The sequence below is a fragment of the Oryza sativa genome, chromosome 3 (genome assembly GCF_034140825.1).
Source record: "Oryza sativa Japonica Group chromosome 3, ASM3414082v1".
Classification (NCBI taxonomy): Eukaryota; Viridiplantae; Streptophyta; class Magnoliopsida; order Poales; family Poaceae; genus Oryza; species Oryza sativa.
This window is the reverse complement of record NC_089037.1, coordinates 35,606,510-35,619,156: the sequence shown is the minus strand read 5'-3', so window position 1 is coordinate 35,619,156 and position 12,647 is coordinate 35,606,510. Positions and strand designations below refer to the sequence as shown.

General features: G+C 43.6%; 3 protein-coding genes and 1 long non-coding RNA gene across 4 annotated transcripts; 3 read left to right on the top strand and 1 right to left on the bottom strand.

Annotated features, from left to right (window-relative positions):
- The first annotated feature begins 1,396 nt into the window (after positions 1 to 1,396).
- LOC112938336 (uncharacterized) lies at positions 1,397 to 2,198 on the top strand. Its single transcript, XR_003241525.2, has 2 exons — positions 1,397 to 1,676; positions 1,822 to 2,198. It is a non-coding gene; the product is annotated as an uncharacterized lncRNA (long non-coding RNA).
- Positions 2,199 to 2,711: 513 nt separating this feature from the next.
- LOC136355822 (argininosuccinate lyase, chloroplastic-like) lies at positions 2,712 to 7,181 on the top strand. The gene is made up of 8 exons (XM_066308958.1): positions 2,712 to 2,999; positions 3,320 to 3,487; positions 3,924 to 4,181; positions 4,419 to 4,517; positions 4,684 to 4,763; positions 5,939 to 6,203; positions 6,284 to 6,448; positions 6,718 to 7,181. Exons 2-8 carry the CDS (start codon positions 3,335 to 3,337, stop codon positions 6,961 to 6,963), a joined length of 1,266 nt encoding a protein of 421 aa, XP_066165055.1. The 5' UTR covers positions 2,712 to 2,999; positions 3,320 to 3,334; the 3' UTR covers positions 6,964 to 7,181.
- Positions 7,182 to 7,323: 142 nt separating this feature from the next.
- On the bottom strand, positions 7,324 to 9,101 carry LOC4334628 (DIMBOA UDP-glucosyltransferase BX8). The gene is made up of 2 exons (XM_015774474.3): positions 8,515 to 9,101; positions 7,324 to 8,438 (listed from the first exon to the last, which is right to left on the bottom strand). The coding sequence occupies exons 1-2, from the start codon at positions 9,038 to 9,040 to the stop codon at positions 7,543 to 7,545; spliced, it is 1,422 nt and encodes a 473-aa protein (XP_015629960.3). The 5' UTR covers positions 9,041 to 9,101; the 3' UTR covers positions 7,324 to 7,542.
- Positions 9,102 to 10,729: 1,628 nt separating this feature from the next.
- LOC112938275 (uncharacterized) lies at positions 10,730 to 12,314 on the top strand. Its single transcript, XM_026024055.2, has 2 exons — positions 10,730 to 10,934; positions 12,066 to 12,314. Exons 1-2 carry the CDS (start codon positions 10,812 to 10,814, stop codon positions 12,093 to 12,095), a joined length of 153 nt encoding a protein of 50 aa, XP_025879840.1. The 5' UTR covers positions 10,730 to 10,811; the 3' UTR covers positions 12,096 to 12,314.
- The last annotated feature ends 333 nt before the right edge of the window (positions 12,315 to 12,647 follow it).

Here is a 12,647-nt window from a genome sequence, read left to right as displayed (position 1 = left end):
ATCTTGATCCCTGTGAAGATCATCCAATACAGCAATAATTAAGTGCACAAAAGTAACTTAAAATCTCTGCGCCCCATCATTTCGCTTATTCGTGGAATTTAAAAATAATCTGTGAAAAACTTTTATATACATATTCTTAGCGATCTAAAAGCAAAGGCTAAAAAATAAACTTCGATGAAAAAAAACCCAAAATCAACTACAAATTTAAGGTTGAAAAATTCAAATTTTAGCTGATAAGCATAAACAAAAAGATGAGGTTGCTACAACATGTACTATTTTTAAAAAGCTGAAACACAACCAAATCACCTCGTGAAACATTTTTCTATAACGTATGAAACAACAGTTTTAAAAAAAAATGGGCGTCATTTCACCCTATATAAAAACAATGTTTCAACAAATAGTGAACGAATGTTTTAATTCACTGCAACATTTGATCCATACATAGTAAAACATCACGAGTATACTTTACTAAAACATTGTTGGTGGAACAAAAAAAATAAAACGGATTTCCTTAATAGAAATGTTTTCGCAATATACGGGTGCTTTGTTGCAACGACGCGTGTGGTGGGGCGCGTGGAAGGGGGGGGGGGGACAACGTGGGAGGCGGCGGGCACCCGACTTTTTTGCCGCTGATTGGGCACCCGATCGCTTGCATTTTCCAAATAATATAGCTTGATCAGTTTTTAGAGAGATAACAGAGAAAATAGCTACAAATTGCAAAAATTGAAATTAACTATAAAATCACAGCTTGATTAAAAACCTATAAAGGCAGAGGTTACAACGGGCGGCACGGCCCAGGCCCGGCCGTGCCTGGGCCGAGGGTAGTCGGGCCGGCACAGCCCGACCTACACACCGGGCCGTGCCGTGCCAGCCCACGGGCCATACACACGGCCCAGGCACGGCCCAAGATGGCTCGGGCCGTGCCGGGCCGGCCCAAAGGCACGACGGCCCATCGTGCTTTTCCACAGAATAAATCTAATTTTTCTCCCTCCTCTTGGGCTGTGACATATATATAGCTAAAAAAAAGTCTATTCCCCCCTCTTCTTTGAGCTGACATATAAATTGCTGAATAAGTCTATTTTTAGGCCCTATATTTTGGACCGTGACATTAATATGTCTATTTTTAGTCCCTATACTTTGTGTACCGGGCCTGGCCTGCCGGCCCATCGTGCCGAGTCAGCCCAGCGTACCGGTGGGGAGGTCCAGGCACGGGCCCAACCCAAGTCGGGCCGTACCGTGCTTGGGCCGGGCCGTGGTCCGGGCCTCGGGCCTTATGGCCATCCATACCTCCGTGAAACAAATTGAAGAGGAAGCTCATCAAGATAGTAATCAGGCTTAGATGACGGCCCGTCTGCTGGAGAGAGTTCATGCGAGGCCGCTCGGGTGCACCGACAGCGACAAGCTGGAGATGTCTCTGCAGCTGACGAGCGTGCGCGAGCAGTGCGCCCGTCTCCTGGAGGCGGTGGAGGCAGGGGAGATCGCCGGCCACGCCGCCGCGGCCCGCCTCTTCGGCAGCTACCACTCCAAGCTGCGCGTGCTTCTCGCCGTCCACGGCGGCGGCCACCTCGACGCCGCCGCCGCTCGCCGTCCCGCCGCCCGGTGGACAGATCGATCGCCGCCTCCTCGCCAAGTTCGGCATCTACGCCTTCGAGCTGCCAACCAACTGGGTTGACAAGGTGATGATCCATTAATTAACTTTTGCTTGGTGGTGGAGCAAATTTTCTTTATGAATTCTTTTTTTTTGAAACGAACTTTTTTCTTTATGAATTCACTAATTACCTTACTAACAAGTGCGCAAATTTGCTTTGATTGTGATGATAGTCCCTCATTGCGTCCATGATGCGCACCCTGGAGTACGCGATGGATGAAGCAAAGGATTTCATGAGCGTCACAGATGAGCAGGATGAGGCAGAGGAAGGGGACGATGGTGATGATGGAAAGGCGTAGCTGTCAGCAAGTTCTTAACCAACTGGAAGGCAATTAGGGCTCAGTCAAGAGTAGTACTAGTTCTTTTAAGTGTTTTTGGCGCGCATTACACCTAATCTAGCTTAAGATGCTTCTGCTGCTGCTACTACTACTACTATGTTATCTATCTAGTACTAGTACTACCTGCTACTACTACCATGTAACGCCTATGGGCTATCTTGTGAACTTTGCAGCAGCTATCTTGTCTTAACTATGGCTTGATCTTTTTCACCTGTCTTGCTTATTAAACCTGCTCAATTTCGTCTAGAAATCAGCCGGTTGATTTTGTTCCTAAATAAGTTATGATCTCCCCCTGTCTCGCGTAAATTCGCTCAAATTTGTTTAGAAATCAGCCCGACTGATTTTGTTCCCAAGTAAACGAGAGACGGATATATATGATCATGATCTTATCTACCCCTTGCTATTTTCCTGGAGATGAATCGATGCGAATCCTAGGTTGGTTGGTCACGGCAGTATTTATAGATACTGCACGAAACGGAGGAGACCACCAACCAAACCGAACCGAAATAGAAGCGGTTTAGGTGAATTGGAAGCGGCCGCGCCGGCGATCTCTCGTCTTCCGCCGCCGCCGCCGCGGCGTGGTACCAAAGGTAGTATCTTCTTTAATTCCGCCATGCTTGCTAGTAGCTACTAGATCTACATACATACTGAGATTGAAGTGAAACCTGAGATTGTTCTTGAATTGCAACTCGAGATTGTTCAATTTTGATGACCTGTTTGTTGACAGTTCGACCGTAATGAGGGCGTGCTGCTACTATCAACCTCTCCGGCCACCGTGCCCTTCCATTCCTCTTGGCCATAAGCCCCAGCAGCATCATCTCTTTCTCAGCAGCAGATCAAAAGATGTCAAGTTGAGGTCTATCTTAGATGAGGACAGGCTTACTGGTGCTAGACCATGGTATAGCCTGTTCGGAATGTTCTTGAGTACGGATTAATTATCTTGTCATTATATTGCTAATCATGTTTCAAGGTACAGTAATGACTTCTTCTTTGATTGATCTTGACTGACAACAGTACGGTAGATCTGTCCTGTATATAGGTTTAGGGCTTGTTCACTTTAATGTTATTTTCAACCTTACCAAGTTTTGGTGAAGTTGCCAAAAAATTGGCTACATTTAGTTTGTTGCCAAATTTTAGTAACTATATAAGAAATTCTGCTAAAATTTTGGCAAGTTATCAAAATTTTGGCAACTATGTCAAAATTTAATTTGGTAAGGTTTATTTTGGCATCAAAGTGAACATGCCCTTAATTGTTTTTGCCCATATAAAGGGAAATTAGGATACTTTTTTCTAGTTATATATATGCACTAATAATTCTAGCTCTAAAGATCAGGAGCATAAGGGGTGGATGCAACTTCGGAACGCAATGAACAACAGATACATCAGAGCCTTGGACACAAATTTTGACGAGAGCTTTGTTGATTCCATTGTGTTTGACAAAACACTATACAAGTATGCAATTTTGGGTTGCAAGGTCAATGCAGATGGAATTATGAACGAGGTATTCTCACCATGTTCAATCACTCATACTTCCTTTCGAGAATATCCTGTTCAGTCAACCATTACATATCTTAACACCAGTTGCCTTTGAATCCAGCATCTTCATACCTTATCCTTCAAGCTAATATTTTAGTATTCATCAAGGATTTATGACAATTTGCCAAAACTGCGTCCTGTATGTTCTAGTTTAGGGTTATTTACTACATTTTCTCTAAAGAGCAAACAAAAGCACTTCCGTTAAGAAGAGAGAAATACTATAACATGGCGGCGAACAAACCAGGAACCTAGATAAAAACATCTCGACATCCCCTCAGATAAAACTAAATGAAATCAACTGCAACTAATGCCGTTATATGAAATTTTTCTATATGAAACCAGACTTCTAGATAAAAAAATCTCTATATGAAATTTCTTATAAAAAACATCCAATGGTGTAGGGTATTATATCTTCCAGTGAAAGAAATAAAATTATCCATGCTCTTGAAAGGATAGAAGATGACATTGAGATTGGAAAGTTCAAGTGGAGAGATGGTGCAGATGTTCATACAAGTATTGTGGAAGCACTTGCTGATATGATTGGGGACCAAGCAAAGGGTCTTGCCGTAGAAAGCAAATGTGACAGTTGCCTCATGATACTGGAAACATGGTCCAAGAACTCCATTGATCATATTATGACTCAATTGAAACAACTTCAGGTTCCTTTTCTGCTTTTTTTTTGTAAGTTCTCAAGATATATTCTTACTATTCAGCATTTTTTATAGTTTTGATGGTATATTGTGTTGTTCGGGAAGATATATACTCAAGCATTTCATTGTTTAATTATGACCCTTTTCCTTTGTTCACTCTTTAACATCGGATTATTGTTAATTCTAGCATACATTAATTCGTAGTATGTGGTTCAGTTAAAGTTGCATGAAAATTCTCTGTTGCAGGCTGCTCTCGTTTTGTTAGCAATAAAAAATGATGGGTTTGTTCTTCCTGGTGAGAAAGAAATTGAGGGCACCAGTCTTCTTATGCGCATTGTCAAAGCGGTAATTTTCTATATTCTACCACTGAACCAAAACATACTTATGAACATAGCCAGCCATATCACAATAAATCTGTATTTGCTTAATGGTTTACTATCCATATAATATTACATTACCCATTGCCTTGTGCTGTATCTAATACCAGTTTTCTGTCCTTTTAATTATACAGCTAGACAGTGATGCTTCAAAACTTCGTAACTGTCTTGGAGGCATTTGCTCTACCGATGGTGTCATATTTATGAGGCTCAGGTTTTTGCTGATACTTGTCCACTATTTTTAGTTTTTTTTTCACCCTCAATCTCCTGATCATCTAGCCCTCCATGTCTCCACCCTCTTCTGTATTTTTCTCTTGGCTTATTGACTATTTGTGTAAAACGGAATGTGTTTTTGTATTTTGAATATGTACTTGTATACGCTTTTGATTGAGCCAATTTTATCTTGCATAATATTGTGTGTATAAACAAAGAAATGATACCCAAGCTTTGTTTAATTGTTATACTAGCTAGTCACAGAATACTTGTTATAGTCCTTTTTCTGGTGTTAAATTCTCCATACTTTTAATTCAACATTTTATTGCTAAGTGAAAGCTAAGAAGTTACACCTAAATCCTACTTCCTCCGTTTCACAGTGTAAGACTTTCTATCATTGCCCATATTCATTTAGATGTTAATGAATCTAGACATAGTATGTGTTTAAATTCATTAACATCTATATGTATATAAGCAATGCTAGAAAGTCTTACAATATGAAACAGAGGGAATATCTTACTATAAAGTTATCCCCACTAACTCCTTAAGCTTAACATGCAAAGATGTCACATCATTATCCACTAACAAGATGCCACATCATCATCCATTAATTAACAAGATGTCACATCATTATCCACTAACAATCATCACATTTAAACATCATGCAAACATGCTATATCTTTATAGTTTTTATGATTTAAGAGCTTTTCAAATACAAACATGTTAAATTATCATTCAACATAATTCACATAATGTTTCAATGTATATCTTCATGCAAAGATGCCACATCATCATCCACTAATTAACAAGATACCACATCATCATCCACTAACAATCATCACATTTAAACATCATGCAAACATGCTATATCTTTATAGTTTTTATAATTTAAGAGCTTTTCAAACATAAACATGTTAAATTATCATCCAACATAATTCACATAATGTTTCAATGTATATCTTCATACTAAATTCCCGCAGCAATGGGCGGGGTTTCACCTAGTTTAACAAATAGCAAGTCATCATGACTATTTTTCAGAAAGTGGCAGAATGGTCCATTTTTCGGTTAGCAGTTTTGCTTTAAAATTTTTGGGAAGGATAACCTGAAATACTTCAATATATCTTGCCCCGTAAGTCTGATAAATGCTAAGTTTTTTTCCCCATCTAAATGATGCAGTTCTCCTGAAGATTACACACTTTCCAAGCTTTCTTACATTGCCTGGTTTGCAAATTCAATCAATTATCGTATTCCCAACCTTCTAAGGCAACTGCTTGAGAAGGTTTTGTCCCTGAGAAACGCTGAAACAGCCATATATGAGACAACCCTAGGAAAGTTGAGTTCTATCGAACAGATGAGGCGTCATGGAGATGTTGCTATCTCAAAATGTCTAAATCTTAGATTTGGAAAAGCATGCGGATCAGTGCAGACTTGTGAAATCGAGGTAAAAATGGTCCTATATTCTTTCTTACAGTGCGTCATGGTATAGTTTTTGGTTCTAACAAAGTGCGTTTTCCTTGATAGGATGCTAAGCACCATTTATTTTCTAGCACTAAATCAGTGGTTGAAATTCTCGACCTATCTATACAACTTGTTAAAAGCATCTCGTTTGATATGGAAAAGGCCCAAAATTGCCTCCCCAGAGGCTATGATGATATTATGAGGTTTGCGCATTTCCTGACAACAAAGGTGAGTAACTCCTGTATTTCGTTAAATCAGGTTTTGTCGTTCTTTCCCCTCTTGAAAAAGAAAAATCTTTTCTCAATGAAAGAAAGATCACGCTCTTATCATTCAAAAAGAAAATTCTTTTCTCAATGAAAGAAAGATCACGCTCTTATCAGTCAACAAGTATAGGATAAAAAGGTGTTTATATGATCACTCCAGAATGATTTGGATAATCTCAGCTTTTTCATGCTTTGGCAAATGGTTAATATGTTAATGGTATTTGCAATAAGCAGGGAATCGATTCGGTAACAGCTTATGCCTTGGTCCATCTGTGCTTGGATAAACAGCTCCAACCTTCGGAGCTCACTCTAGAAAAACGCGAGCTAAAGCAGATCGATTTTCACTGTGAGCGTGCTCATTATCTCCTGGAATACAAAGGGGGCATCTTTGGTGATTCCACTGATCTGGATGCCTGCAAGCAGATGCTGAAATGGTGTAGCAAACTTCGGATTGATCCTGCTGCAACCATCTGTTCTTGATTCCCATGATTCAATGCACTCATAGAGAATTAGGGATATTGTGCTATCTTGAACTGCCAAAACAACTACTACGTAGGAATTTGGTAGTCATGTTTACATTAGCAACTTGGTAGTCATGTTTAAATTAGCAACTAGGAATTCTCTTATGACTTGAAGTGCATCAGCCTGTGTATTCTTTGTTATGGCGTTAGATTCTGTAACATGCAATTTGCCAGTCACATGATAGCCTTGAACTTAATTTCTAGTTGTACGGTTTGTTCTGGCGATCAAGCAGCCCACAGTATGTCAAGCATCCAAGCACATGATAACCTTTGATCCCTTCGTAAGTTATCGTCTGCTGCAGCAATAATTAAGCAAATGAAAGCAACTTGTAGCTTAATTTCCTCTGTTTCACAATGTAAGACTTTCTAGCATTGTCCATATTTATTTAGATGTTAATAAATCTAGATATATGTATGTGTTTAGATTCATTAACAACTATATGTATGTGGACGATGCTAGAAAGTCTTGCATTGTGAAATGTATGTGGACAATGCTAGAAAGTTTTGCATTGTGAAATTGAGGGAGTACTACTCTAAATTACAGGGACAGCATGTGAGTGACCATTTTGACGATGGCCGTCTCCGACGAGCCGGCCTTGCCGGTGCACTCCGCCGCCGCCTTCTTCAGCTCGCGCGCCCGCGCCCTCATCTCGCCGCCGTCGCTCTCCGCCATGAGCCGCCGGATGGCCTCCTCCACCGCCCCCCTCTCGAGCTCGCCGCCGACCACCTCGAACCCGGCCTTCCACACGTGCTCCACGTACCTCGCGTTCCCCATCTGGTCGCCGAAGCTTGGCCGGCACAGCATCGGCACCCCCTCGGCGAGGCTCTCCGTCGTCGAGTTCCACCCGTTGTGAGTCCAGAACCCGCCCACGGCGCGGTGGCGCAGCACCTCCTCCTGCGGCGCCCACGCCACCACCACCCCGCGCCGCCGCGTCGCCGCCTCGAACCCCTCCGGCAGCAGCCGCGTTGGCTCGCCCGGCGCCGCGCGCCGGCCGCGGACGAGGCCTGGCCGGACCACCCAGAGGAATGGCACGCCGCTGCCGGCGATCCCCCACGCCGTCTCGACGAGCTCCCGCGCGCCCATGCTCGCCAGGCTACCGAAGCTCACGTACAGCACCGACTCCGCCGTCTGCGCGTCCAGCCACGCGAGGCAGCTCCGGTCCTGATGCAGCAAGCTGCCATCGGCGGCGGGGGAGAACCTGTGGAGCGGCCCGATGTCGAACACCGGCACGGCGAGGTCTCGCCGGAGCTTGGCCAGCTCGTGCGCCTCGAGCGCGTCGAACGTGTTGAGTATGAGCCCCGACGAGAGCTTCACCGCCGCCACGGCGCGGGCCAGCAGCTCGCACATCAGCTCGTGGCCGTCCCTTCCGATGTGCATCAGGTCGCGCACGCGGTACGGCGGCAGCTCGCTCACCGGCATGTCGAGCTGCGACTCTGCAACCAAACCATGTCGGATTAATCGATCGATGAGAAGCAAATCAGTTGATAGATCGATTGGATTATGGCATGCCTTGCACCGGGAGGTAGCCTCTGTCGCAGAGGAGTGGGTAGGCGAGGAAGCTGGCAAAGCAGGCGGCGCTGCCGGTGCGGAGCACGAGGGTGGGCACGGCGAGCCGCCTGGCCACCTCGACCATGCGCAGGAGGTGCGCGTCGGCGACGAGGCACGCGACAGCGTCCCTGGAATACTCGGCCAGGACGGCGGCGAGGCGGTCCCGGAACGCGGCCTCGCACGCGGCGTTGAGCGCGCGGATGTGCTTGACGACGTCGCCGACGGAGACGGGCGGCGGGCGGCCGGACATGCCGTCGGGGACGGCGACGAAGCGGTGCTCCGGGTGGCGCGCGGCGTCCGGGGCGTTGAAGTGGGTGTGGAAGACGGTGACGGCGAAGCCGCGGGCGCGGAGGACGCCGGCGAGCCGGAGCATGGGGTTGATGTGGCCCTGGTACGGGAGCGGGAACAGGAGGACGTGGCGCCGGCGTCCGCCATGGCCGGCCGCGGCCGCGCCGCCCTCCACTGCTGGCGAAGGTGGTGGCGTCATGGTTTGGCTGGGTGCAACTTGCAAGCAAATGCAAGGACGTTTCAGTGATCTAAGGGACCTCTGTGCCGTTGTGCGTATGGACGTGCCGGGTTTTGTACCCATCTCTTCTTTGCTAGTACTAATTACTTCTATTTTTTTGGCTTTTTCTTTCATAGATGATATCATATATCAATAGAAAGACATCGAGATTATGCCAACAAGTTCTGAAATTCACTTCAGTCACCTACAACAACACTAAACCAACAGCCGTTAAATATGCAAATGAGGTCATTTTAGGTCTATGAGTATTCGATGAAAAGCTCTTATAGTTATCTTTCCAAATTTTCTGACCTCATATCCATATTTCATCCGAGTCAACGGAAATCGTACAAATAAGGTGCCACATCGTCTAGAATGGTTTTTCAGGCTTGTAACTAGGTGGAGCACAACCCTAGACATCCTTAGGCTGTCCTCCCACCTCCGTAAATAGCTAGGTATATATTCTTTCAGAGATTTGGGGGTTTTGTTAGATCGAAAGTTAGCTAATGCTACTTCGATTGTAATTCCATGTATTGGCTAGACCGCCTAATTACTTGTCTTCAAAACCCCACCTTTGTGACTAATTCATATTGTTTGTTTATATTTTTGTTAGTTATCTGTTGCTTACGGGAACAAATGCCTTATGGTTGGTCGCACTTCGTCAGGATTATGACTCACGAGCAACCTTGAAATTAGTGTAACGATTGCTGAGGCACATCGTCCCTGGACAGTTATAGTCGGGTGGCCAACTTCTTCCCCATGCATGCAATTGACTTATCCCCTCTTATTGAAAGATCGAAATACCTGAGAACACATCAAATCGTTTCACCTATAGTTGATTATGGGACGCAACATTTATTAGCAACTAAAAATAATTTATGAGTAAAACTGTTACATGTGTTAAGGAAAACATTGAATCGTTTGACCTATAGCTGATTAAGGGACGCAACATTTATTAGTAACTAAAAACATTTTAGTTATGGATAGATTCTTTTATGTATTCTTAACAACTTTAGTCAATGCTGAAAAATAAACTAAAGAAAACCCATCAAAATCTATTCATTAAATTTAATTCTTAGTTTTGAGGGTTATAGGACGGATCGCAGGCTCGCAGCACCTGGTACACCTCTAACATGCAACCGTTGTTTTTGGATATTTTTGAGTTTCATTTATGGATTTTGCCTTGTACTGGGATATCTTGGAGAATGGAAACTTATTTTTTTTAATTAATAGCTGCCCATTTAATTGATGCCTTGAAAAGATATCTTCTTCAACAGTTTCCCTTTAGAAAATGTTGGTATATTCCCAGATTGTTGTAGAAAGATTTAAAATAATTTAAATTTTAATTTGGTAAGCATTGGTGAAGGCTACAAGAATCAAGTTGCCTCTAGCCCTCTACACGTGAAGAAATAATAATCAAAAATTAAATTTAAGACAAAAATAAAAAATAATTATTTACATTCATTTTTTTAAAAAATAAAGTAGTATAAAAAAGCACCGGGTCCTTGATGAACAGGGGAATTACCGAATTAGGGAGGGGTGATAAGACGAAGCAAATGATCATGGGCCCATTTGTCATGGGCCGAGCCGCTGGTTGGCCCACCAAGCAAGCGGCGCTGCTGCCTCTCTCTTCCATCAGAAGCCCACCTCCCATGGAGCCCGTGGCTTCCCGTCTCATCAGAGAAGACTACTCGTCTGCTCCGGCATCCCGGCGACGAGAGAGAGAGAGAGGGGAGAAGGCTGCGCGGCGGAGATGGCGGTGGCGGACGTGGCGTTCAAGGCGCTGACGGCGGGGCTCGGGGTGGCGACGCTCTACCTCGCCGGAACCTTCTCCGTCAACGTCTACCGCGGCCTCTCGTGGCACTCGGAGCAATCCGTAAGCAAAACCCTCGCCCGCCTCGACCACCAAACCCTTGACTTCTCCCCGCCGCTCGCTGGGGAGCCGCTGATTCGGGGTCCTTCTCCGACGATCTGGTGCTACTCGCTGCATCTCCCATGTCGAATCTCCCCCCTTCCTTTGGGCCTAGGACGAGGGTTTGGGTGGATATCCTTCGACCTTTGTTCTGTTGTTTTTTTTTTGCATCGACCCATGCCTGCCAAATTGGAACATGTTTGGCCCTTTGACTTGATGCGAGCACATATATTTTTGCGTGATGCTGCTGTACTGTGCAGGAGCTATCGGTGATTTCGTGTTGCTATCTAACTGCTGCTGCTTATTTCACTTTGATTAAGTTATCATTGGCTAATTAGCTTTGTAGACGCCAAGCTAGTGTTGATGTGAATTATAGTAGTGTAATGCAGCCACTTCTTGTTTTGTTGTGTTGTGCTTGGAAAGGTAGTCATGGTTTTAGGTTACAAACCTGTTGGATGCTCAAATACAACAAAACGAGTGATATAGCATTTTCGTGGTAGTTCTGAATTTTGACATGTTTAAATAGAAATGGTTCATAAAACTATTCATCGGCTTCAATGTGGCTGATGAGGTACTGCGTGCAAAAATGATGGTAAAGGTTAATCATTCCATCAGTTTTGTGAAAGGATTGTTGGCTTTTGGTGAATCTAAGTCAAACGAAAAATGGATCCTACAACTTTTGGCATGAATATTGCATCCCAGAACAACCAAATCAGTTTTCCTCATCAAGAAACTTAGTGCATAAGTCCATTTTTATTTCAGTAAATCATCCAGTCAACTGTTGTCTGATAGGAAATCGTTGTGATGTTAAACCCAATGGATGCTAGACTTAATCTGCTGATGTTAATTCAGATAACATGGAATCTGGTTAATGATTTCAGATAACGAGGTAAGCATGGAATCTGGGTAATGATTTTGTGGTTTATATCACTGCTTCAATTAATCATGGTGTGTGGTTGAAATATGTTTTGAAATGAACTATATGGTATCAGCTTCTTGTTATCTACAGTTTGAGGCGGTTTCCCTCTTTATCTTGCAATACGTTGTTGTGGAGCTTCTGAGTCGCATGCTGACATGTTCATTTGTGATTTTCAGAAGTTAGAAAAGGAGAAACGTGAAGACTGAAAAGCATCAGAAGCTAGTCTAGAATGTCAGACACAACAAAAGAAAACCTAAAGATAAACACTCACCTTGTGAGATGAGTTGTCTTTAGACTAGTTATGTTTCCTGGGATTGTTTTTGCAGACCTTTCAAGATCTCCAGAATGCTATTTTGATTTGATGTAAGATGCAAAGATCTCATGATTATTATTCCTCTTTATGCTTACGAAAATATTTCGACCAACATATGGGTGTCATTGATGCCATTTTATATGCCACAGTTTCCATTTAAGGTTGTGTAGGAAATTTTGTCATTGTTCCTTTTCTCTCTTGTTTGTGTCTCGCCGTTTTATTTACCGATCTGATGAACTCCAGCAGGAATGATCATCCGCCCAAATCAACTTTCCAGGGGTAACACGTCCAAACAAATGCCTGATATCCTGGTGATCTCACTGAAATCAAATAAATCTTGCTTAGTTCGTGTACGAGTCAGACCATGAGAGTCTCGTTCATCAAACCATACTCATTCAGATATTAAACTGGGCCAAGTCTCTTCTTCTTCAATGAAAACAGTTGC

Coding starts and splice junctions, on each gene's coding strand:
- LOC136355822 (XM_066308958.1), top strand. CDS start 3,335: ATGCAACTTCGGAACGCAATGAACAACAGATACATCAGAGCCTTGGAC. Junction 4,182..4,418: donor CTCAATTGAAACAACTTCAG/GTTCCTTTTCTG, acceptor TCTCTGTTGCAG/GCTGCTCTCGTTTTGTTAGC. Junction 6,204..6,283: donor TGCAGACTTGTGAAATCGAG/GTAAAAATGGTC, acceptor TTTCCTTGATAG/GATGCTAAGCACCATTTATT.
- LOC4334628 (XM_015774474.3), bottom strand. CDS start 9,040: ATGACGCCACCACCTTCGCCAGCAGTGGAGGGCGGCGCGGCCGCGGCC. Junction 8,439..8,514: donor AGGCTACCTCCCGGTGCAAG/GCATGCCATAAT, acceptor GTTTGGTTGCAG/AGTCGCAGCTCGACATGCCG.
- LOC112938275 (XM_026024055.2), top strand. CDS start 10,812: ATGGCGGTGGCGGACGTGGCGTTCAAGGCGCTGACGGCGGGGCTCGGG. Junction 10,935..12,065: donor CGTGGCACTCGGAGCAATCC/GTAAGCAAAACC, acceptor TGTGATTTTCAG/AAGTTAGAAAAGGAGAAACG.